The following is a 25,371-nucleotide window of genomic DNA, read 5'->3' as shown; positions in this document are numbered from 1 at the left end:
AAAAAAAAAAAAAAAAATAGAAAAACACACAAATCAATGTTGGGGAAAGATTTCCAGGCGCCTCAATGTGTGGCGCTGTGTTGTTCATAGAAACTGTGTTGTGCTGCTCTTATTTGGCCGTCAAGGGGAGTTGACGCATCGCCGACAGCTCAACTCATTCTGACCCGGGATTTCCTTGTGCTGTGGAAGGAGTGGAGTCGGGTTGGGCGGTTTTATATGTGCACAAAAAAATAAACGTGTTTAGTTAAAAGAAAATCGCAAAAAAAACATTTTGATCCCCCCCCCCGTCCCATTTTGTTTTATTATTTGTATTATTTAGATAAACTAGCATTTTTTTTTTCTTTTTCACGCACTATTTTACTTCCATTTTGAAACCTCTCATCAGGATAAGTGACACATTTAAGCATGGCCAAATTTGTTTGAAGATAATAAATAAAAGGACTATTTTACACTTGTGTGGTCAGTAATCCAACCGTTGGACGTCCCGATGAAACAAAGAGGTTTATCCCACAGGCGCGGGTACGCCCTTAGAACCGCCCCCTGGCGACAGTCCTGACAGTTATTGGCTGGTGTGTCGCTCTACGCGTCGTTGATTGGCTTACTGCCTCGTCAATGAGAGTCTGTTGTTCACGCTGCTCGCCTGAGAGCAGGAGCGCCTGTGACAGTGGAGTGCATTGATTCATGCTGTTGTGGAGTCTCGTTTCTGGTTTTGGGAAACAATTAATGCGACCAGACAAGAGCGCATGAAGGTATGTTCACACGGTATGCCCGGGGTAAACATGGACCTCTTATTTATTTCGTACTTATAGCTTTCTTATTGGCTCAAAGGCAAAAATGGATAATTGCATGTGTTGGTCACATAATGTTAATTATTTTTCACGATGATTGGCTTTGCAATTCAAGTAAACTTTTAAGTTAAACTGTCTGGATTGCATACATGTATTTATTGTTTTTTTTTGTTTTGTTTTTTTTAAGTTATGATGTTAAATAAATTGAGCTATAACAGGATTTCAATTTTTTTTCTTTCAATTGTAGCTATGGTAATAGTACTTAAACAATAATGATTCATTATTGATTTTGCCATTTTCACTGCAGGCCGTCGATGGATGATGGCTATTGTGTGATGTATTTGTGAGGCCTGTGTCACTTTGTAATTGAACTGAATAGCATAATTTGAGAAAAAATAATGATAGAGCCATGTATCAGACAAAGGCTCATGTCGGCAGGTGGATCCACTGCTCCTCAACAAGCACAGTGATCTTGTGTAAAGCACAAAAACACACTCAATCATTACCAGCATGTATCCAGATTGACTAGTCCCTGAGCTAACTTTACAGATGGAAGTAAACGTAGAAACAAACTATGAATTATATCCGGTGACAGTTTCTTCTTTCTCACTCTGCCATTTTTGTCCCCCCACTAAGCCGTAAGTTACTTTGAATATCTCTGATTTCTAAATGTGGACCTCAATAATATCACTGCAGTTTCTAAGTAATCTATCAGCATCTATGCAAACTGCAAAGCTGCCACTTAAAAGCATGTGGGCTTCAAAGTGGGTCTCAGCAATTTACTTCAGACTATTCCCATGGTGTGGGTATCCCTGGAATGCTGGAATGATTTTCCATGGTAGTTGATTTATAAGCCGTGATATCAGGTATCATTGCAGGGAGTTAGGACTGACAGCCACAATGCACAGTAATGTTTTCACTGACTTAAAAGTATGCGTTTGGGCAAGACTGGCCACCCTTGAGATACATAACAAGTTGGTAAATTAGTTCACACTCTTTTGCTTTGTTGTGAATGTGCGGTGAGCCACAGAAAGCACATAGGAATTTTGGAGAGTCAGAGAATGTGCTTGGAATGCTTTGGTTAAAAAGTAAACTCTTGCAAACTGCATGACTGTGAGATGAAAAGGGAAGGTTTGTTAAATAATTAGTCAGTTGGCTTCACAAATATTTTATTAGACTGAAAAAAAGAAGTTGGAAAAGATCTAGTGCATGGCAAAAGTATTTAGACTATTTTAACTTTTTATAGCCACACGCTGAAATGCTCTTTATGCTGGTTTTATGCTATTGACTAATAAAATGTAGCACATAATGTGTCATGGAAAGAAAAAAAAAAAAAACACATGTTTTTAAAGTTTTTTGAAAATAAGTTAAGTGTGCTGGGCATTGCTATCTAGGCCCTCGGATTCAACACTTTGTTGAAACCTCATTTTGCTGCATGTTATTACAGCTGGTATTCTTTTGGTGTTTGTCTCTAAAAGCCTTATTTGCACTGCAAGTTTCGCCAAGTGCTATTTACAAAATAGCACAATACAAAGTTGTTGGGGTTTTTTTTCTTAAATTTGTCCTTCTGATCCATAGTTATTCCCATCAAGTCCTAACAGATTCAACAGCTTCACTTTATTGTTTTAGAAACGCATTTACACATCACGAGGTTGGCTGGTGTTTTTAGAGTGATGTGTCGTCTTGGTTTCCTGTTAATTCTGCTCTCATCTGACCCAAGCCCCTCGTTTTATGTGTTTCTCGTCTCTTTCCTACATGCCTTTAAACACTTATAATCTTTTCTTTAACGGCCAGATTTGTAAAGCAGACAAGTAATAGTTGTCTTTTCGACATATTCTCCCACCTGAGCTATGAATCTCTCCAGCTCCTCCGGAGTTTAGCTGATTCGGTCAGTTATGCTCTACTTGTTTGACCTGTCAGCTTAGATGGAAACCATGTCTTAATAGGTTTGCAGTTATGCCGTCATCTTTCCGTTTTCATACAAAGTTCTTTCTTGGGGTTTTGTTTCCATAGCAAAACCCTGATTTAAACTTATACATAATTTTATTCCCGACTTCTCTCCTTTGTTCTTTGGTGTTTTTTTATGTTTGTTCACTAACATTCTCCAAAAGCAATCTAATGGTCTTCACGGGACAGTTCTATAAATAGTGACAATTAATTTACACCCATTTGAATCCTATTAAGGGAATTCTGGGAACATTTGCTTGAACTGTATTTTATTTAGGGGTATCCAAATAAACCAGGCTGAATACATTTTCACTTTTTAGATTTTGTTTTTGTGTAAAGTTTCATAAACGACGAATCCTTTTCTTTTTATAAAGCAACTATGCACTGCTTTGTGTCTGTCAGTCACGTAAAATTCCGATAGTATGTGTTTAATTAAGTAACTTTAATGTGAAAAACCTTTCCAACACAGTATGAAGCAGGCCTGCTTTTGATTTGGGACCCACACGTTAGACAAACTCTTGAGTAGGAATAATGTTACTTCTGGGAATATTTAGTGCAACGTCAGTTGTTCTTGCACCATGGTGTCTTATTAAAACACAGCGTGTGGTGGGTGTGGAGGGGGCGATAAGCTGATTATTATCAAGCATCGGTTATCTGACTTCACAGCTGACACATACCTTGTCAAACATTTAATTAACACTGAAGGGAGCAGCCACATTCCAGAAATTTGAGATAACTGTTTTGGGTTTCTTACACTCTTATAGATGAGGTCAGATGTGGGATGTGTGTGTCATGTCTGGCTTCTCTGACCACACAGGACATAGCAGATGAATCACACAACACATCAGATAAAGAGCACAGTGGCGCAGATGTAAAACAATTAAAAAAGAAGGGGAAAAAAATTAGGTGCAGAAAATTATGAAACATTAGCCTTAAGATCTAAAGCGTACACATATTTTTGCTGACATTTGAGACAGAATAAAACAGGCAACTGTTCCCTGTCCCTGTGCAATAAAATGGGCAGATATGCTAATGGCTTCCTGTTTATAACCCTGAGCGCAACACTGTGAGGCCACAGATGGGACCCCCAAGTCTCATTGTAAATTACTTCTGTACCACTCACGATCAAACACACAATAAGCAGGACAGTATGGGCCAGAAATCAAATCCCGGAGCTTTTCCTGGGATTTGATTTTCCGAAATGCCGTTATGTTTGATTATATGTTTAATTCTCTGTCTTTCTCATCTCAGGTGGAGAAGATGAACGTGGAGGCTCTAAGCCGAGCAGAGCTGCTGACTCTCCTCAGTATCCTGGAGGGAGAACTGGAGGCCCAGGATGTAGTCATACACACCCTCAGAGTGAGTTTAAAACCACAGCATCTCCCCTGCGGACGGCACCACGCTTGTTCCACATTTAAAAACCAGAAGACCATAAAATATCCTGTAATGTTAGCGCCGTCTAAGCAGTTCATTAAATAAAACATCAATTAGTGCTAAAGGTTTCACTTTATTCTTCGTGAAAGAATGTGAACAAACTGGGAGGGGATGCGTAAACAGGAACCGGAGGAAACAGCTTTGAGAGGACAATGGAGCGGGGGCCATTCCGGCTTCTAAGGCCTTTTAATCCAACAGAGGAACAGTATTATTACTGGTCAGACCAGTTTTTGGGACTTCTTTAGATGTGGATATGGCCAAGTGGTTTACCAGTCTGTCATCAGTTGTTAGGTCTCAAATATGTCTTGGGAAATAAATTGCTTTCACATCAGTTTTACTCTATAAAACATAAACAGAAGGTTTTGTTTAGAGTTAAACACTTTGAACTCATTTTCTGACTATATTTAGCTCAGCTGAACCACCACGCGACCATCTGTAATACACAGCTTTTACTACAGGCTCATAAAGGCCGGCGATGCACTCGTTAAAACGCTGTCAGTTGAGAAGGGAAGAGCCAGAAAGAGTGATCCGAGCAATTTCTCATCAGAATATCAATTTAGTTTTGTGAGTGAGTTGTGATATATCCACGCTGGGAAAACCACCAGTATCTCGCCGCGGTGTGTTTCTTAAAAAACAAGTGTCTTTGTTTTTATTCCCAGCTTGTGATTTAGCTCGCTGCTTTTTTAAAAAAAAAACAAAATGCGCTGTGTTTGGCACCACCCATTGAACGGGAGTGTTATTGTCCTGGCAGCACTCGCAGTCAACCCGGTCAAATAAATCTGTGCTATTTAAGGACGTCTGTGGAGGCTCCTAGCAGTCCCTAATGGGTGGGTACAGACAATAATACTTACGTCACACTAGCTCCATGTCAAGCAGACAGTAGAATGGACTGAGAGGTATAGATCAGGTTGTAGTTTTCACTGTTTGGTTGTGTGTTCTCTTTTTTTGGGGGGGAGGAGGGGCAAATACAGCATATTTACTTACAAACAAATTTGTCTAGTATGTAAACAACACAAAGGTTTGGTGTTCTTTCAGCCAGCTGATCAACAGTTAAGCGCAGCAGATGAGGGAAAGCTGATACTCTATGCTCCAAACTGATGGAGAAATCTCTGATCACAGACAGGTATGGTGTGTCATTAAGCAGAACTTTATAAACCATCAAAGGTGTTTCACAGAAACATTTGTGATTTCGAAACTTTGCAAAATCTTGACATAACTTGATAGCAGTAACCAGCCCATACATGTGGCATGTTGACTCCATGCCATGCTTCAGACCTTACAATAGTCGTCTTGTCTGGATCCAGCTGAGCTTGGAACGCGTAGCACTGGCTTTGAATGTGACGAAAGGAGGAACATGCACGGTGCGCTTCCTTTGTGGGCAGAACTAACCCAGTCAGCATGTGAATGCTGTCAATTTGGACAGCTTAACTCGCCAAAGCACACATTACACGGATGTAACTCAGCAACAATCTCTGTGGCATCCGCTGATAAAGGGACTGTCTCTCCAGTTGTTCCTAAACCCCTCATTCAGTTCTCTGCAAGCTCTTTCACTCAAGCTCAAGTGAAAGAGCGCAGCTTTCCCCCAGGAACAATGCTTGTCAGTGTACGTGTCTGGTCCAATTAGCTTTCTCCATGCTGCCGGACACTTTTCACACTCACGGCTAACAGCAGCTGTACCGAGCATGAGTGAAACTGTTAAGGAAATAAATACTTCACTTTCGATCTAAAGTTGTGATCGCTGAAGTTGGAAGAGAGAACATGTCTATCGTGATTCCCTATACAGACCTTTATGGAGTAAATTATCTGGAAGGCTTTGCAGCCACTATTATGAAAGGACCTCATTTCAATGGAATGGGAAAAATTCACACCAACAAAACCCACTGAAATATGAAGCGTGCTGTGTTTGATACACTCACTCAGTGATGCCCCTAGGACAACTGCACCTTAAAGCTGCTTTCATGTTCTCCTCGTTCCCTCACATTCAAACACAGCCACACTGTGGGGGACACTTTTGATGTTTAACCACAACCTCTCTGTTGAGTCTTTACTGTGTCACAGGCTCAAATGACCGACTTCCCTTGTTCCCGCCGAGGGCCCGTGCAGCAAACCGCTGCCTAGTCATAGCCGGGGTAATTAGCGTATAGGAAATCTCCAGGGCGAGTAGGGAAGTAAATAAACTCCATCTATGATCACCAATTAGGTGCCTGTGATGTTTACTTATATTTTGAATGTTTTGCTGTTATGCTGCAAGCGTTGACTATAATGTTCGTCTTGAAGCAGTTCTTGACTACTTATCTTACGTGTTCGATACGATTACGTACACAGACCCACATATATATTAGATTGTAGGCCTTCCACTACGCAAAATACCCATGAAACCAGGCAGTCGAGCAGAGTTCATCATATGCAAGCTGGATGTCATCACCTTTGGGACTTGTCTCTACAGATTCTCGATTGTACCGTTTCCAGTTCTCATTGCTAAGGAAGCGGAGTAGCAGTTTATCTAGAGGGAAAATTCCTGTGCACTTACACCAGGCAACTTCTGCATTCCAAGAGGTGTGGCGTATCTTTCAAGCTGACAATCGTCCTTATCTGTAGAGATCTCGAGCTATTATTATCATGGTTCAAATGCAGTGCAGACAGAGTTTCTGCAGCTGAAAAGAAATGAAAGTTAAAAGGTTAAACAACACACGGTTAGAGGTTTGTTTACATTCAGAAATACCCTGTATGAATTAGTTTGGAGGGGGAGAGAGGTGATGAGTTATGTGAACTATTGTCTTTTTTTTTGTGGCGGACTGAAAATCTAACATAAACCTTGAAGACAGTAAAAGAAAATATTTTTGCAGGATTTCTCTAATTCACACAGGGTCAAAATTATACATACACGCATAAATAAATACACACCATATTTGATTAATAATTATTCTAATTATTCTCATGCTTCTAGTTGGATGTTTGTCCATTCTGCTGATCAGAAATTTGATGGTTACCTCACATTGACTTTTAAGTGAGCATCTTGAGTAGAGGTCCAAAAGAGTTTGGATGGACACTAGGCGTCTTTTCTCCTGTTAGAACGTAGTGTCTTTCATCTGGACAAAGCTGTCACCCTCACATGGAGGTAGATTGGTTATGGTGCTCAACCAAGCTAAATCATATGATAAACTGGAAGTTATTGGAAAACCAGTGTCTCTTTCTCCAATATAACAAGTTTCACATCAACAAGTGCTGAAAGGACGCTGACAAAAAAAAAAAGCAGAATCTCTTCATGCTTAGCCAAATACTGTCAGGACAAAAGGTTTTATGACCAGATGAGAAAGATTCAACTATTTCACTGGAATGATCAAAAGGCTTTTTGGAGAAATTTAGCTAAGACTTTTAAATCACTGTGTCCAACTCCATGATAAGCATGGTGGTGGTGTTATTATTCTGTGGGGCTGTTCTACTGCTGATGTTACTGATGAAATAAAAGAAAAAATGTCCACCAGGGCACTGGTGCTAAACAAAGGTGAATATTAGCTTAGAGTTGAATGTAGCAGGCTAGATTTAGGTTTCTGTAATGGCTCTCTCAAAGCCTTCTCTGAAACATTAGAGAAAATTCACAATATAAAAGCATTTGAAGCTGTGTTGTATATTAGCCCACCACACAAATGACAGTTCAGATAAATACATTAAAACCTCAAGTTAGCATTTTGACTGACAAATTTATGTAAGCTTCTTACTCAGGTTATATCTGCACATTTGCTCTTCAGATACACACCTGTGTATTCGAGGTGTGTTGCTGTTTGACAGCTGAAGTTGCTTAGTTTTGTTTGGCTGAGAAATGTGTTTTGTGTGGTCAACCTGTTGCTTTCTTTGTCAGCACTTTTTTTCTTTTTTCCACATGATGTCACATCCTGTAGTCCTAAAATGTTTTGTCTATTTTTGCAGGCTGACATGTTTTCCTGACTTCATAAACAATAGAGCCTGGCAGGAGTGGGCCTTGCAGATAAGAGTGTGTACACTAAAGCTACTCGAGAGGCAAAGCCCAATTTGGACATGTTTGAAAAAGAAAACCGGAGCAGAAAGTATCAATAAGGTTCCCTTTTAAAGATTTGAAACTGTGTATGTTATGTTAGGCCTGACCTGGTGGCACCAGTGCATACTGCACTGCAGTGACAGTTTGACAATTAGAGTAACATAAACTTAGTTTATTACTTTATTGTGCTTATTTGTCCCAATTTTTTATCTAGATCCTGATTATAAATAAATGTCCTAACACTGCCATTCACAGCAAATATATAGAAAAGTGAATTTCTCATGACGGTACACCCAGGCAACAGGCCAACGAATTGCCTCACAGTTTAATATTTGACTCCTTCTGAAGATAAACCAAAGTATTTCCTTGTTCCACCCAGTGACACTACATGTTATGCCCAAAGAAATGTGTGTTCAAGGGCTGACAACAAGCCGCTTCTCTGTTTCATCAGAAACTGAGTTTTTCAGGCAGTTAAACATTACTCTGAGATGTTTGTTTTGGTGCTTTGTGTTTATCTAAATGCCATCTGTGGTTAATGTGTGGGTGGCAGGTGCGGGGGATACGGTTTGAGTTCTAAGCACACAGCTAATTACGCTTAATAAAGGAGAGGTCTACAATCTCAGCTCTGTCTTTCTGCAGTTCATTCAGTTTTTATTTAGAGACTTTAATCCTGTTCCCAGGCCAAGTATTGTCTAGAAGTGGAACACTTGCCCAGACAAGTTCATTTTTCTGCCATTAGTTCTCAATCTCAAAGGAGTTGGAGCACTTAAGACTGAGCTCAATGGACATTTAAAAATGAAACTAGTGAGCAATTTACATCACTTTACATTTTTAGCTATAAAGGAAAGCACCAGTTTTTTTTTTTTTCTAGGTTTCCTTTCAGCAAGCTAAACAGGGGATTTTAGCTTCAGCAGCTATTGTAGCTTTTCACTTTTAATGGTGGTAATTTAGTCTCCTTCCTGTGAAAGCTGTTACTTTTTTACAATAGTAGTGCTAATTTGTTTTCTTTTTGAGAAAAATCTGAACCATAACAGGTATACAAGAATAGGACTATTTATGATTTAATTTCAGGACATCAATGACTAAAGTGTTTGGAAAATGTATAAACCTAATATTTTCACAGTTTCAGAAGTTCTTTGCAAAATTATGTTTTAAAACAGATATATGTGGTGTATATCAGACGTATGGCTTGCAAATGTCGGCTTGAATAGTTAGTTTTAACAGACTCAGAATTGTCTAAATGTCAAATTTTATTGTTTATAAAAAGTTGATTCTCCAAATGGGAAAATGTTTTTTATTAAGTTAAATTAATCTTTTCATTTATATTTGTTGTTTCCCTTTAATATAGATTATTGAAGCTGTATGCTAAAACATGCTTAAAATGTACAATACCAGAGTCTGCAAAAACATAATTACAAAGACTCTGTGGATGCAACACTTCATAGGACATTATATTTTGTGTGCCATGAATTAAGCCTTATCATCCCGATAACATGGGGATGATAAGGCATTCAACGCTCAGATTGAAGATCTGCAGGACGGCTGTATGTCTTGCACTGTGAGTATGGTTTCAATGTAAGAGTGGCTAGAAGTCATTGTTGAAAGAAAGCAGTGTGGCGCAGCCCAAATGTGACTCGCACAGGGAATAGTGACTACACATTCCCTGTGAAGACAGGCAGAACTAAATACAAGAATGTCATGGAAGAAAACATGTTTGGAGCTGCAATAGACTTGAGGCTGGTTTGCCTTTCAGCATCACAATAACTAATAAACATACAACCACACCTAGAAAAAGACCTGATTAGATCAAAGAATATTTATCTGCTACGATGGCCCAATCAATATCCATACCTAAATATAATGGGGGAATGTGTGGCGAGGTTTAAAATGTTGCTATGCAACCTGACTGAACTGGAATTGTTTAACAACAGATAGCCATAAAAGATGTGAATTTGTGACCCTTTCAAGGTGGTTCAGAATACTTATGCACACCGCACTTTTCTGATTTTTTATTTGTAATGAGAAATAATGAAATAAAACAATTCAATTTTCCTTTCCCCCCCGAAGCTACGTGTCACTTTGTGTCGGTCTGTCACATAAAGTTCCTATAAAAGACACTGATATTTGTGGTTGCAAAATCTGATAAGTTCACGAGACACAGATACTTCTGTGTCTCGTGAACACAAGCCGCGGGAGGTATGTGAATGTCCTTTGCTCTTTGCCGGTGATAGTTGCAGCTGAGTCGAAATGAGAACTTTAGATTTGTAATTGGAGAAATGCAACCAGTACATTTGGCTGCTGGGAGTTTTGTTCATGTTCACTGCTGACTTCATTATCTGACAGGGGGGAACAGGACTCTGTGTCTGAGTTCAGCTTACAGAGGCCTGTTCCCCCCCCCCGAGGCTGTAGGTGACTGACAGTGTTTCCAGGTGAAAAAAAATCTTTTTTTCTTTCTTTTTTTTTTCAAACTCACACCTTTCGCTGCAAGGAATCCAATAGAAGGTGACACACTCAAGTACATTTATTAAAATTCAACATCATCCAGAATACAAAATACAGCTGTAAATTATTCACAAATAATGTGTACTTTCCCACGACTTGCTATAAGGAGCATTTGTCATCAGCTGCCGGGCAGGGATAAGAGCCCGGCAGCCGGCAGGGTTCGCCTGTTGTGCCCTGTCATAAAGGAAAACACACCCTGTCATTATGATCAGACCTATCCTGACAAAAAAAAAAGCCTCATGCAGGACTGGGCCTCTGCACACACTCAAAGTGCAGTGTTTAATGGTCTATTTAAAGCCTGTAGCGTAAGGCCAACCATAGAAGAGCACAGATTTTGACATTTAGCAGGTCTAGTTTAAAGTGAAATGCACATAAACATGCTGGCTTACTCACAAATTAATTCAAAGTTTTCTTGCAAAAGTATAAACAATACAAGCTTTGAAGAGCACTGTATCCGATCTGGAGGCAAAGCGTAATATTGTAAAAAGAAAAGAAAAAAAAAAAAACTGAGAGAGTTCAAGTTCTGTTAAGTTTCCTCAGCATAGAGCCATAGTCTTGGTTCAAACTGAAAACAAGCCACAAATACACAATTCTTGCTCCGAGCCCTCAGGGAGTGAATGTGTGTTCAAACGGGCCAATTTCTGGAGGCACACGGGAAAAGAAGCTGACAAAAACCTGAGAAATGAGGAGGTCTGACTCAAGAACGGAGCGACACTTAGTGGTGCAGTGTAAGCTCGTGGTCTAGAGATTCTGCTGAAGACTGCATAAGGAGAAAATTATAGGTGTCCTGATGTCAAACGGTGTGAACCCTTCCGCCTGTGCTTTAATCACCGAGACACAAAACTGACCCCGAATGCCCCAAGAACGCAAACCAACAAACTGTTGTGAAGCTAATGAGACCCCCTGATGACACTGTGACCAGGGTGGAGGTCAATGAGGCCCCATACTGTTTCACTTAAAACAGCTTAACATATGCGCCATAAAGTCTAGTTTTCCATAAGACTTTGTTAGCCATAGTTTAGTATTTGTCTTTAAACAAGTTTAATATAATTTTACCTTTTTTTTTTTTTTTTTTTTTTTTTTTTTCTTTTTTTTTAGAAGCAAGTAATGTATGTGAGTAAGGAAGATGTTTAATGTCTCAATCCTTCACCCCTGCATCTCCGGGGAGGAGTTAACATCTGCCCCATGTGGGGGTGGGACAGCAGCGCCTCATCTCTTTGTGTTTAGGTTGATAGGAACGGCCATCTGCTTGCTCTCCTGCTGATGATAACAGCGCCCGGCGCAGACTTCCTGAACACATATGAAGACATACGAACACAAACATGCCTGCATGTCTTTTTTCTGAGTGTGTGTCCTGCTAAAATATAGTTTGACATAGTCGCGTCCCAGGATTTTCAGTAAAATAGATGGAACTCACTCCAGATATAGTTTGTCACTTATATTGCAACCTGCCACTGTTAGTTTTTCTAATTATTTTTGGTAGCTGTAAAACGTTATTTTTAACAAGATACTCTCACAAAGACAAACTTACTATGGCAACGTCTAATTCTGTTTATCTTGATTTTCCTCATTTGCGTGTTCTTATTTAAATTCCTTTTTCAGATGTGTTTACACCATTGGACCAAAGCATCTCAGATATATTTGACTGCCTGGATTTTAGAAAAAAAAAACAACAACTTTGCAACAATAAGCCACATGGTGGCAGGTTTTGAATTCTACCAGATGTAACTGAAAGTTAAAATCCATCAAGCCTCCACTTAGCATTGTGTGCCGTACCTCTTGTGATGTCATCAACCAAAACACACAAGTGGGAATTAACAACTTTTTCCTTTGCTTTTTAAAAACGTAGTCTCTTTTTGCCTCTGTTTTTTATTATAATTCTATATTTGTTCATAAGAAGAAAACCCTTCTCTAGTTATGTTTTTAAAAATAAACACGCTTAGTCGCACACAATTAAAGGTGAGCCCCGTCCTCAGTTACCTAACAGAAGTCCCTAACTCTGCATATTTGTTGTGTGTCCTCAGGCCCAACACCGAGATGAGTTTGTCCAAGACCGCTATGGGCAGTATGACCTCAGCGATCCATTCCTGGCCCTGCAGCGGGACGAAGAAGCCGCAGAGCGCCAGACCGCAATCAGGCAACCCCAAGCACATCCGCATGGCCGGGCGGTGGGCCCAAACCCTCTGGCTGTGCTGAAACTGGTCATGACTCACTGTAAGAGGATGCAGGAGAGGATGATGGGACAGTTGGCTGCTGCCGAGAGCAGGCACAGGAGGGTAAATAGCAAACGATGCCCATATGCAGTCAGTAGTTCGTGTTTCAGGTCTGCGATTTGAGGTTGCAACGCGGCCAAAGTCACATAAGGCGGGAAATTTGGTCACTGAATTTGTTGTGTGAATATGTAGTGTAGTGAGCTCCATGGCTTAGGGGAGGGTTTGTCTTTATTTCTACTGCAAATTTGATCTTTGTTGGAGTTACATAAATGTATAGATGGACTAAATCAGCTTGTTTTGTTTACAACTAGGTTATTGCGCCCTGACTTTACCTGTAAATAACTTAACGAGAACTACATTGCTTTCACGCGCTTCACTAAACCTGTCTACACATTAGCTCCTAATGTTATCACTTGTCTGTGTCATTGTTCAAGATGATCACCGCTCTGGAGGAGGAGAAACAGCGGTGTGTCCAGGAATCTGCTCGGCGTGCCGACTATGTCTTTGTTCTCGAGACAGAAAGAGATAAGCTTCTGCAACAGGTGTGTGTGTGTGTGTGTGTGTGTGTGTGTGTGTGTGACATGTCAAGCTCACAGAAAACTGTTACTATGTGAGTGCCTTGTACTGTAAAAACATCTTATGTTTCTTGAACACTTTCAGGTTTTGTCACATTGAATCTACAATATGAAATGTTTTTTGTTTTTTTTTTCAGCTGGTTAGCAACTTCAGCCTTCAATTCTGGAGCCACAAATGGCTCTTTGGGTCTTTTGCAGCTTCCGTGAAAAGGCTAAAAGTAATAAATAGACAACCAATGTGTTTAAACTGAATATAATAACAAATGCAGGTTTTAAAAGCTTTTGTAAAAGTGAATTTTCACAACAGATCGACAATTTAGATTTATTTTTCTTGTGATTTAGTTGAAAACTTTGTGCCATTTTACATCAGTTTGAAAGAAAGAAAAAAATGAAAGAAAACGGACCCAATCTCTTTTTTGCACAAGTTTTTTGTTGTTGTTGTTGATAACAAATTCATAGTAGACATTTTATCACAAATCTTAAGTTATTGTTTTTCAAAGGCCATGCATGGCTCTAGATGAGGTTTATTTGGATGGACTGAGGGCAAAAATAGCTGCTTTGATTGTAATTGTGGCAGATCCCTGGATTTTCTCCTAAAGCCCCAATAAAATTCTTTGAAGTTTGCGGCACAGTAATGTGACAAAATATGAAAAAGCCCAAGGGGTGTGAGCACTTGTGTAATACGCTGCAGATGGGAACATCTGTTGAAGATAATTCTGTTTCTGTCTCACGTGACCGTCCGCACCGCATGCTTTTTCTTTAAAAAAATAGTCTTGCTGCGATCAAAAACAAAATGAGCAGAGATGCGTCAGAGGTAGCTCCTCTGTGTAACCCAGAAGGGTGGAGAGGGCTTGGCCTTTATGAAATTTACACACGCACAGAGGCGCTCTTACTGTATGCACAAGCCTCATAACTGTTCCATGGGAAACAGATGAGGAAGAGGCCATTGTTCAGTTGTCCAGCAGCCATGGGGCTTTATGGCCTCAGGAAACCTGAGATAATGGATGTTCACGTCGAATGCAAGGTCAGCTGGCAAACACACGCTGTGAGCGCACAATTACACAGGGGCCTTATGTAACACAGGGTCCCCTCAGTGACTTCTTTAGGCTCTCCTGCCTTTTCCTTTCAAACACATGGCTGTATTTCATCACCTCCTATTTCCTTTTAATACTCAACAAAGGTTAGAACCAGCCCATTCACCCTCTGATGACCGAAAAGCAACTGGACTGTCCATAAACATGCCAAGCAAGCAGATAATTCTTTTACAAGGTGAAACATGAACAATGACCTCCTTTCTGTGCCTCTTCGGACACTTTGATGACACATATTTCATGTTTTTTTTTATCCTACCTCTTTATGATTCAGGCGTGGTTTGCTTAGGAGAAGCATATCTAAAGAGGTCCAGGAAAGATTAGATAGAAGTAGGTCTCGCATTCCCACCAGAAATGTAAAACTTTGTAAATGTAAAATTGTGGGTCCCATTTAGATTATGTGTTTAGTTTAGTAAAGTAAATTAAACTTTCTAATAATTTAATGTTACATAAATGACTAACAGTAAGAATACTAAATACAGCGATAAAAGTATTTTACAGCATGCATAGTGTGGATAGAATTAAAGATCATTTTGATTTTAAAATGTTTTGTGCAAAAAATAGGATAAAAAAAATAAAAAAGCTTTTGTGTTGTCAAACAAGCAGCACAGTGTTGCCTCCTTGTGGCCAAAAGTGGAAGACCCGCTCGCCTTCACATTTCTGTTTCTCTTTTCTAAGCTGGAGGTGGAGCATGCAACGGTGCAGAGGTTGGAGAAGGAACAGGCACAAGTGGTGAGCAAGGTGGAGGAGTCGCTGACCCAGGAGCAGCAGCTCTCCTCCAGTCTGACGCTGGAGCTCCAGAAGGCCAGCAGCCAAGCTCAAGAGGAGGCGCAGAAGGTCTCTCAGCTCCACATGCTGCTGCAGGAAGAGACCTGCGCCCTCGAGAAGCTCCAGCAAGTTCTTGAGTACGAGAAGAACAGGGTGGCCCAGCTGGAGGTCAAGTCGGAGAGGCAGACGGCTGAGTTTGATGCCGAAAGAGAGCAGCTGAAAGCCAGACTAGAGGCAGAGGAGGAAAAGGGCAGAGAGCTTGAAAAACAAGTGAAAGAACTTAGAAAAAGGTTGGCTGAGCCTCAGGAAAGTAAATATGAGGTAAAAGAGGCTGCGGCCGAGGTGAAGGAGTCACAGGGCAAGATGGTGTCCAGTTCTGTTCAGACTGAGACGGATGGAAAGATTACTCCAAAATCCTCTACCGTACCAAAGGTCAATGGCCTTCAGTCTCATAAAGAGACAGAACCATTAACACATGAAGTGAAAGGAGCAGAAAACGGAGTGGATAATGGAGGTGGAACCCTTCTCCATTCCCCTATTCACCCCTTTCCTCATCCTCACTCTCCCTCCAGCACGGCCTCCTCTTCCCTCTCCTCCTCCCCCGTTTCCTCTCCAGTTCTAGCGAAGCGTCTGGGCAGCCCGGGCTTCCTTCAGTCCTACCAGGCTGGAGTCAATCAGAGATTTCAGGCCGCCAGACACAAGTTCCAGAGTCAGGCCGAGCTCGATCAGCAGCAGCACGGTGGGCCTCTTTCCCCCAGGGACCTCTCTCCAACCACCGCATCCACCCCTCCTCCGCCAGAGCACAGCCCGGCTAAGCAGCTGGCCCGCAGCACAGTCACTCAGGTGCTGTCCCGCTTCACCAGCCAGCAGGCCGGAGTGAAGTCCGCGCCAATTAACAACTCACCATTTGGCACAGACTACCGCAATCTGGCCGCATCTCCTACGGGGGGGAGGTCGCCTTCTTCAGGGCCATTATCTCCGTGCTTTCGCTCTCCTCTCACTCCTCGTTCAGAGAAGACCCATCCTCCTCCAATTCCACCTAAAAGGCCCGGCATGAGTCCAACTCCGGGTTCCCCAAATCACTCTCCTCGGACCAGCCTCTTCCCAGAGCTTACGGGGAACTGTGGGCACAGCAGCAGTGGGCAGGAGGGAGCCAAGGAATCAGACCTGGTCTTATCCTAGTGCCTAACATTCCAGACCGTGCAAGCTAATTGTTGAAGAAATCAGCTACTTCAGTTTCTGATGTTAACTAAGTTTAAGACATTGAATATTGGCATTGAAAATTAAAACGCCTTGTAAAAAAATTTTTCATACCCTTTAAACTTTTTTCACATTATAGCTTCAACCATCGATGTGTTGTAGGTTGTAGCCATAACGCGAGATAGGCTAGTGCAAAGTAGCATTTGTTTGCTGATCCTCTGAGTAAATAGTTTTTGCAGCCACCATTTTCTGACCTGTCTGCTGCGTTCCTTGGTCTTGGTGATGCGGTTTGTTCGGTAATATTCTATAACAAACATCTGGGACTAATTTATTACCCAGAGGAATTCAGTTTACTAATCAGCAGAATTAAGGCACTAAATTTTATGTAGCGGTATCGCAGTAAAAGGGGGTGAATGCATTACACATTTTTATATTTTCTTTGTAAAAACTAAAGTGTGAACCATGTGGTGTTTTGTCTGCTAAACTTTGCATTGGTCTATCACTTGAAATATAAATGCAATACATAAAGGTTTGTGGTTATAAAGTGGAAAACATGAAAAAGTTTGAAGTATGAATGCATTTTCAAAGTGGTGTATACTGGATGCATTGTTTGTTCCTACCTCAAAAGCACAACATGAGAAACAATTGGTAAAAATGATTTAAAAGAGATTACAAATTCCTTTATTGAAGTTAGTTTTTATGTTTTACATCATTATGAAGTTACACTAAATGTCAAATTTCTGAATTTTAACTATGAGTTTGAGCATCAACCATCAGTAAAAACCAAGCTTAAATTCTGACAAATCAAACGGACTGGAGTTGTGCTGAGCTAGTGATTTGTTTGTTTTCACTTATGGATTTACTCGTCAAACCTTTGCAACTCAAACAAAGAGTTTGTCCACAAGCAAACCCAAAATAAAGAGGGTTTCTCAAATGTACGGCTAGTAGAGCATAGCAAGCATGTAGCTATTACAATTTTACAAAGACAAAAAAAGGTTTTTAAATGCTTTTATTGTGAGTCCCTATGCAATTTTTTATGGAGATGGACCACGTTTTTTTTTTAGTTTTTTTTTTTTTATTGTAAATATGTCAAGAAATCTTTTCCTACGAATGAACATGTGATGCATGTGTTTGTTTTTACTTGTCATGAAAACACTGAGACTTGTCTTGAAAAAGGGAGAGCACATTTTGCACTGCATCGACTACACATCAGCACAATTTTTATGAACACAGCATATCCAGGGAATGTTGAATTCTGCTCTACACAAGCTGAAAATGTTGCTTCATTATGCCACGCAGTAAATATTTTAGATGTTCATACTTTGATACACAATTGCGACAATTTATACTGTATATGTATGTGTGTGTGTCAATTTTATATAGAACTGTGTCTTGTAGACGAACTACACACGAGATTATTTTATTTTTGTTGGTCTACCACTTTATTTTTTAACATTTTTTTTTTATTTTGAAAGCAGTAATCGACTTCATCACATTAGATTTGCCAATTTATTTAAAGTCATATATGTACAACCTGTCTGGGGTTCTGTTCTTTTATCACTAGTAAATGCTCATATCATTAACACGCTAAGTATTCAGTGCTTTAAATAAATTGTCCATTCCTTCAAGTGATGAATCATCTGTCTTTCTTACAGTCTGAGCTAATAAAACAACAGCAGTATATTTGGAGCTCCTGATGGGAACACTATGCCGTTTCACCTATAGAACAGCGTGTGATGGTCAGATTTTCTATTTGATTTGTTTTAAGTTGCTTTTTAACAGAGATAAAATCTACTTTGGGCAAACTTCTATGGGCATGAGCCTCTGATGACATCACATAAGGGTGATTAGCAACTGAAAATTTGGCTACAACAAAACACATGGAAGCAACTCATGAAGATGACCACTACAGAGTGGAAGTGCCAGATGTCATTATTAAATGTGATGTTATGAATATTTAACCGTTTATTCAGGTTCTGCTCACACATGCAAAATACGATAAGCTGGAACAAATATTTGTCCGTTGTTTAGGGCTTTTTCTCACATGTTTTCTTTAGTCCAAATCAGTTGAGTTTGCTAACTTGCAAGTTTTTTGATTGTTCAGTTGACTCCGAGCACCAAAAGGCGAGACATTAATATCTTCAGCGTGTAAAGTTTTTACAGGTCTTTGCAAAGTGAGAAGAAAGCTGCTTTCATACTAGCAAAGGCTCTCTTGGAACTAAACTCTGGTTTGTTTGTTTTTTCAGAGTTGTGTATTCATTTTCCTTTTCAGATTTCAGCTCATTTCACCAGTGGTACAAATGCACCGAAACCAATCAGATGGAAAAACGACGACTGTTGACAATCATTCTCACTGTTTCCTTCAGCCTTTCCGTTCTTGGTAGCATCCGTTATGGTCGTGAAACTCCGCCTCAGTCACAAGGCTGAACCAGTTTTAACACGTTTTAACTCAGTCACATTGCTCTACAACCAGCATCTACAGAGGCTTTTGCCCTCGTTTCTGCTGTGATGCCAACAACCCAAAAACACAGAAATGAGGATTAGCCGTTTATAAAACTATTTTTTTTTATGTGTTTATTATTTTTGGTAATAAACAATTTATTACCAATTGTGTTTATATCGGTGTACATTTATCAAGGAAAGAAGTAAATAATTGGATTGTAAGTCAGTTTATTTGAACAGGGTGGGGCAGTATAGTCTTTAACTTTGTAACTGATCGGCACACAGTTGTATTATACTGTATATTGACGTTTGAACACAGCACATAGCATAGCTAACAAGTAACTGATCGGGTGCCAGCCAACTCATAAGACATGTAGAACAGAGAATGATGTTGCCTGATAGGAGTCACGCTACATTTACAGTATATCATCTTGCCATATGGCGACTGCTTTGCATTCACTTGGCATCGACTTATACACAGTCAGAACAATTATGAGTGCAATGTACTAAGACTCCAAGAAAAAGACAGCATATTAAAATAGAAATTTTACACACAAGAGCAGGAAGATGGAGTTCTTTACCATAGGAAAGAGATTTTGGCAAATAAATTTTGGTTAATATGACGATGCTTTCCTTCGTAACAAAAGGAAAACGATTTACAGCAAAGTTGATACCAAAAAGAGAACAGAGGATGTTTAATGGATGCAGCAGAGCAGAGGTGGCTTTATCTTAGTTCTGTCCTCACAACTTGCATGAACGGAGAGATAACGCATTAGTGGAGCTCAACAGAGAAAACAAGTGAACATTCCCGCAAACCTGACAGAAAAACATACAGCTGTCGGAGCACTTGTACAACAGGGCTGTGTCAGGCTTTGGGCTGTATTTAAATGCTATAAATGTCATTTGGATTATGCATTACAGAGAAGCAATACTATAACCATCTTTCTGTTGACATGTAACCTAATAATTTCCTTTTCTGACCATGTAACAATTCCACAAGTGAAGTTGATTTTCAGTCCAATCATGCAAGGTAAACAATGACAAGAAAAACAACCTTTCAGAAAATTCACGTTCTACTAAAGTCAAACCCTGATATGAGATTGTGTGCTTGAATTTTGTCAGCAGCTGCTTTGTGCCCTGTGTGCAGAGAGCTGCAACTCTGAACGCAGCTCGGGATTAGTTTCACAAAGACGAATATCTGAATTTTGTAACCTGAAGCTATGGAGTTCTGCAATTCCTTAAACAGAGAACAGGTTTTTTTTTTTTTTTTCCACAACGCAGTCCTGAGCACAGCCCTGCACTGTCCGAACACAGATTAAAAATAAAAGTAACACCATTCTCCAAACCATGATCATTATTGTTATTTTTGTAATACCAACACCTTCCTTCTAACAGACATATTTGTGCCCAACTGTCTGCAAACATTGAGTTACATTTTTATTTTACTTCCTTCCCCCGCATTAATATAGTTATGCTTTGGTTAGTCCTTGCGCATATATAGATGGGTTGTGGGCCCACAGGAGTGTGCATCATCCTGGTCATTACCTGACCCTCTTCTAGACATTCTGCATTTCCTTCCCAATCTTGTAGCTTAAGATCTTATTCCAGTCGATCTTGGTGCGTGTGACAGGCAGCTGGCGACGCAGGGCCTTGAATGTCGTGTCAGACATGGTGTGGTAGTTTTCAATGATTGCAGTCTTAGGGCAACAAAACAAAGTACCAATATTAAAATGTTTTTTTTTATGAACAATCGCAAAGTGTGTGGGGTCAAGTATATAAAAACATCTGATATGTACCTGGTATTCGTTTTCCGCAGACCTAATTAGGTCAATAAATTCCTTCGCAGTTTGGCTTTCACTCTGCAAGATGAAACATAAAATCATCCTATGTATTCTAATTCTGCAGCTGAGTAAGTCATCTTAAACTGTTAGCAAATTATAGCGGAGATCATACAGAACTGTCACTTACAGTCACGGGTACTGAGTTTTCAACCTCCTTATGGCTGACCAGCTGGACGTTCCCATCTTCATAATAGTGCACCTGAACAAAGACATAATGCTTTATTAGGATGTTTAAATACTAGTCCATAAACTCCTGGTAAAGCTCTCGTATCTTTGAAACACATCAACAACATTATCATTGAAATATAAGGCAATTTACTAATGAAAGAAAAATAAACCTTTTGTGCTTTACACAACTTTTATTAAACTTTTCTGTCAAAACACCGGGACTGGAGTACTTCCCAGATCATAAGGAATAGGGAGAGTAACTCTATTCCACACAGGTTTACACAGTTGGTAGCTACTCTATCACTGAACTGCTTCACTGTCAGGTTTTTCAAGGAGAACTACAGGAAAAACTTGCCTTCAAAAAGAAACCCATGGATTTACAACGGTTGCATCTTAGAATTAACAAGACTAAACAGGTGTTAGCTCTGCACAATCAGTAGCTATGTGCTGCAGTACTTATTCCCTCGTGCCATGCTGACCCCAGGATCCACAGTCTTTCAAGTTTAATCAAAAGCCTGCAGGACAGTGAGCCCTGCGGAACCGGGCTGGAGACCAGTGGATCTTAGTTCCATCTGAGGGGTGAATTATCCCATCTCTGGCACATTATATGGAATTATAAAAGATTTTTAGTTGGGGGCATCCAATGTAGATTTTCAGAGAGTTTTGCTATACAATTTCGTAAGAGCCTTTCGCTAAACAATCCACACAAAAAAAAGTGGACAGGAAATTCAATTTATTGTTTCCATGAACGGAGTGAAATTTTGTTCAATAGCCTTAAAAATATTGGTAACGTCCTGCGTGAAGCAAAATAGCAAATGGCTATGTTTATTACAACATTAAATGGAAGAGACAAAAATGTTGCAAGTCTACTTTGAATGATTTATGTAGTCCTGATCTGAAATTAGATTCCCTCACTGACCTGAATTTTCAAAACTCCAACCACATGAGCTGTGGACTGACCCAGAGTCATCTTCCACTCTGACCTGCAGCGACCATTCCTTTGTAGGAAAAAGCAGAGCAGGCATTACTTTGCAGGCAACACAAAGCTACATGGTAAAGTTACTTTATTAAAACATTTGGATGTGATATTAAATATTTATTTTAAGAAAGAAAACTGTACCAGAAGTTTTTGGGTTGAAACTGATGTCCCTCGATGCAGGCTATAATCGTCTGCTGACCATCAACTGTTTTCTCATAAACCTGCAACATACAGATATTATAAGTAAACGATGCTCAATTTTATGCAGCCCAAGGCTCTGGTGCAACGTACCGTGGAGAATCCTGAAAGGTAGTGCTCTTTGACGTAGACACTAAGGGCAGTATCACAAGCATCCCTCCAGCTTCTCAGAGCCCCCTCTCCGTCGTACGGCTGAACGTCGCTGACCTCTTTCCTCAAGTGATCGAAGCGAAACGATAAACGGTTACGAGGATCCAAGAATCGTCCCTGACCCAAGTCACCATGCTCTGTGATCAGGACCTAAGAAAAAAAATCGACAAGAATACTGAAGAATTGTCCCGTATAAACCTTTTCTATCATTTAGTTTTCTGAACAAAGCCTACCGGTTCTTCATATCCCTCGATTTTGGCAGGAGTAAACTGATCCATGTTGTACTGGGCAAATGACCTGGAAAAAAAAAGTGTTTGAACAAAAACAAAGCCGATATTAAAAAAAGTCAAAAAGTAATTAAAGAATAGGCTTTGCACAGACTGGAAGACAACACATTTGAAGATGTTCACACTTTCAAATTGACTAAATGATTGAATGATTATTTGCATTTCTGATGAAGGTCAGATGTTACTTACTGTGACGCCCCCTCTCTGAGGAGGTTGTCATTATTGAGAAGAAGCCGAACATCTAGAGAGACAAAGAGAAACCATTAAGTGCTTTCTAGAGGGCAAACAATTTAAAAAATGTACAATAAAAACTCATTACTAAGTTCTGTAATGATTACCACATCATCATTTTACTGTAAAAGCTTTTAGCAAGAGAAATCCTTCAATCTGAACCTGCAGGTCGGCATTCACATCGAGGCATTTTCTGACTCATCAGTACTGGTTACTAAAGTGCTGTTAAAGACAAATGCACTTGTGTACGGAAAGCCTTTTTGTTCAAAATTAAACACTATTACTTATGAATTATTTACAAATATTCTATAAAATAGGACCTTTATTTCTTGATAAAGTGTTTATTAATTTAGTAATTATTCGTAAATAACATCATCCATTTAGTCATCTGTGAATAAAACGGCTCTCCATAGCTGTATGGTGCAATTTGAGGCACATTACTGATAAATAGTCAATTTTCCTGGAGTCAGATCATTGCCAATAAAGATTTTTTTTAACTTAAAACATTCAGGACTTGCCAACTTCTTACCATTGAAGACCTCATTGAACTCTCCAGGTGGAGCATGAGTCACAAAGTTGGCCGCTATGCGGACCTGAAATAAAATGAATGAATTCATACAATTATTATATATTTGACAATAAATAACCATGGTTAAAATATAATAAACACACTAGTCTAGACAAGCTCATAAATTTCATGACATACTGTGAAAAAAACTGCACAAAATGTATCCTGGAATAATATAATAATAAACTACTGCAGTATTCAAACTCCAAACACATTATTATTTAGATTGTTTTTTCTACTGTGCTGAATAAACTCTTTCCACTGTTGAACTCATGAAAGCACTGATAAAAGTGTGTCATTACAATATTCAATTTGAAGACTAGCACAAGCTAAATCTATTATTATTTAAAAGTCAACAGTTTAACAGTGATAACACGTTATACAGTAATGAACATAACTAAAATGATTAAAAGGTCAACAATGTAATAAACATATTGAATCAAAAAGGGTATTCAATTGCAGTAACTAACTGAAGAGCAGAAAAATATGTGCGTTTGTGGATAATTTCTCTTCATTTCTGATGTCTATTAGACAAACGACTTATGATAATTAAAAAAAAAAAAAAAGAATTCCAGAGTAAACATTTGTTTGAGTTGTTTGTACCTTTGTAAAAACAGTAGCGTCACCTTTACCGGTGTTTAACAGCGCAAAGTCAACAGACCTGTGGAGTAGTTTGCTCATATTATCAGAGGAATGTCGCCTAGCTCGCTTCTTTGCAGTGTTAAAATCCCGTGTATCTGTATTCTGACCATATATGTCGATTTACCTTACGTGGCAGAATGGCAGTTCAGACTTGTGTTACCTCTTCTATGAACTTTGTCAGTCCCTGAGATCATGCAAAGTGAAGTGCCACTGTTGCAGCTCACCCTAAGCTGGAAGTATCTATAGTGATGTCAAGCCGAGTGAAGATTTGAGCTGCAACTGAATCTGTTTGACCCAGAAATCCACAGCAAAAGTAACGTTAGCTGCTAATGTTAGCGACTGTTTTTTTTTTTTTTTTTGGAGGGGGAACTTACTTAAGCCATTTTGAAAAAAAAAAATAATATTGTGGAAACCACAATGCAGTTTGAGGAAGTACGAGTTACTGCTTCAGTAAAAGGCATGTCATTTTACTAGAACAGGGCGTCGGACAGGTTAACCACCCTCAATAACACTTGATACCGCGGCTAGCCAAACTTCTCTAGCATTGGCTTGTTAGCTAATGATAGCTTTAACACAAGTTTACAATTTCAATAAGTTTTCGGACTCTGACATTAAATTTCCAGCCCGCGATATTTAATGCATAAAAACCTAATAACTTATTCGACAATACAAGTAAGATAAATAAACAGAAAGCAAAGAATTAGCGTTCAAACCTTCTCTTCATCTGACAGCGGCTCCTCAAAGTCAGCCATCTTGGCTTCCTGTAATATAACCCCACCTACCCCAGCTGACTGAAAGGTTCACTGCAGCGGCAACTGTCGATTTCCAATATTTAAATTTCGTTTAAAACAAATGCGAATGCATCTTTGTCTATAACTTTATAAGCAGGGTGGAGCAACTTTTTAAACGGTAAATGAAAACTAGATAGACATCAAGAGCCAGCTGTGTTCATTCTTGTCTTCTTTCCTGTTCGACAAAATAAGAGAAATTCGATATGCCATGTTACACCTTCTTAGTTTGCCTTTTAGATACATTTTTATACTACAATCTAAAATCGTAATATGTTGTAAACATAAATAATAAAAAGAAATTTATGGGGACAAATGGAACCTCATAGTTTTAGGCAAGGCTTCTGCTACATTTGCGCTGGAGAATAAAGGATGCGTGAGTGCGTCCGCCGTATTGTGAGTGGTAAATGCGTCTTAGAACGTAATGTTTTCTTGAAAAAAGAGGATTTCCGAACAAATGAGTAGGCTGTTGTTTACTAGTTTTGTCATTAGTATACATGTCCATTAATCATTTTACACAGATTATTTTTCATAGAAGCATTAG

General features: G+C 39.5%; 2 protein-coding genes across 2 annotated transcripts; one reads left to right on the top strand and one right to left on the bottom strand.

Annotated features, from left to right (window-relative positions):
- Positions 1-635: 635 nt before the first annotated feature.
- LOC103129857 (CTTNBP2 N-terminal-like protein) lies at positions 636-19,797 on the top strand. Its single transcript, XM_007541073.2, has 5 exons — positions 636-749; positions 3,987-4,094; positions 12,711-12,962; positions 13,334-13,441; positions 15,244-19,797. Exons 1-5 carry the CDS (start codon positions 744-746, stop codon positions 16,513-16,515), a joined length of 1,746 nt encoding a protein of 581 aa, XP_007541135.1. The 5' UTR covers positions 636-743; the 3' UTR covers positions 16,516-19,797.
- LOC103129858 (capping actin protein of muscle Z-line subunit alpha 3) lies at positions 19,191-24,909 on the bottom strand. Its single transcript, XM_007541075.2, has 10 exons — positions 24,753-24,909; positions 23,359-23,422; positions 22,788-22,839; positions 22,545-22,608; positions 22,255-22,461; positions 22,105-22,184; positions 21,904-21,982; positions 20,944-21,015; positions 20,772-20,834; positions 19,191-20,672 (listed from the first exon to the last, which is right to left on the bottom strand). Exons 1-10 carry the CDS (start codon positions 24,789-24,791, stop codon positions 20,532-20,534), a joined length of 861 nt encoding a protein of 286 aa, XP_007541137.1. The 5' UTR covers positions 24,792-24,909; the 3' UTR covers positions 19,191-20,531.
- Positions 24,910-25,371: the final 462 nt, after the last annotated feature.

The sequence above is a fragment of the Poecilia formosa genome, unplaced genomic scaffold (assembly GCF_000485575.1).
Source record: "Poecilia formosa unplaced genomic scaffold, Poecilia_formosa-5.1.2 Scaffold586, whole genome shotgun sequence".
Classification (NCBI taxonomy): domain Eukaryota; kingdom Metazoa; phylum Chordata; class Actinopteri; order Cyprinodontiformes; family Poeciliidae; genus Poecilia; species Poecilia formosa.
Note: the sequence above shows the minus strand (reverse complement) of the source record. Positions and strands in the feature narration are given on the sequence as shown.

Bases quoted from the DNA above. Each gene is read 5' to 3' on its own strand.
- LOC103129857 (XM_007541073.2), top strand. The intron at 4,095-12,710 runs GTGAGTTTAAAA...GTGTGTCCTCAG, and splicing joins TAGTCATACACACCCTCAGA to GCCCAACACCGAGATGAGTT. The intron at 13,442-15,243 runs GTGTGTGTGTGT...CTCTTTTCTAAG, and splicing joins GAGATAAGCTTCTGCAACAG to CTGGAGGTGGAGCATGCAAC.
- LOC103129858 (XM_007541075.2), bottom strand. From the start codon at position 24,791: ATGGCTGACTTTGAGGAGCCGCTGTCAGATGAAGAGAAG. The intron at 22,840-23,358 runs GTAAGAAGTTGG...TTGTCTCTCTAG, and splicing joins GTTCAATGAGGTCTTCAATG to ATGTTCGGCTTCTTCTCAAT. The intron at 22,609-22,787 runs GTAAGTAACATC...TTTTTTTTCCAG, and splicing joins CTCAGAGAGGGGGCGTCACA to GTCATTTGCCCAGTACAACA.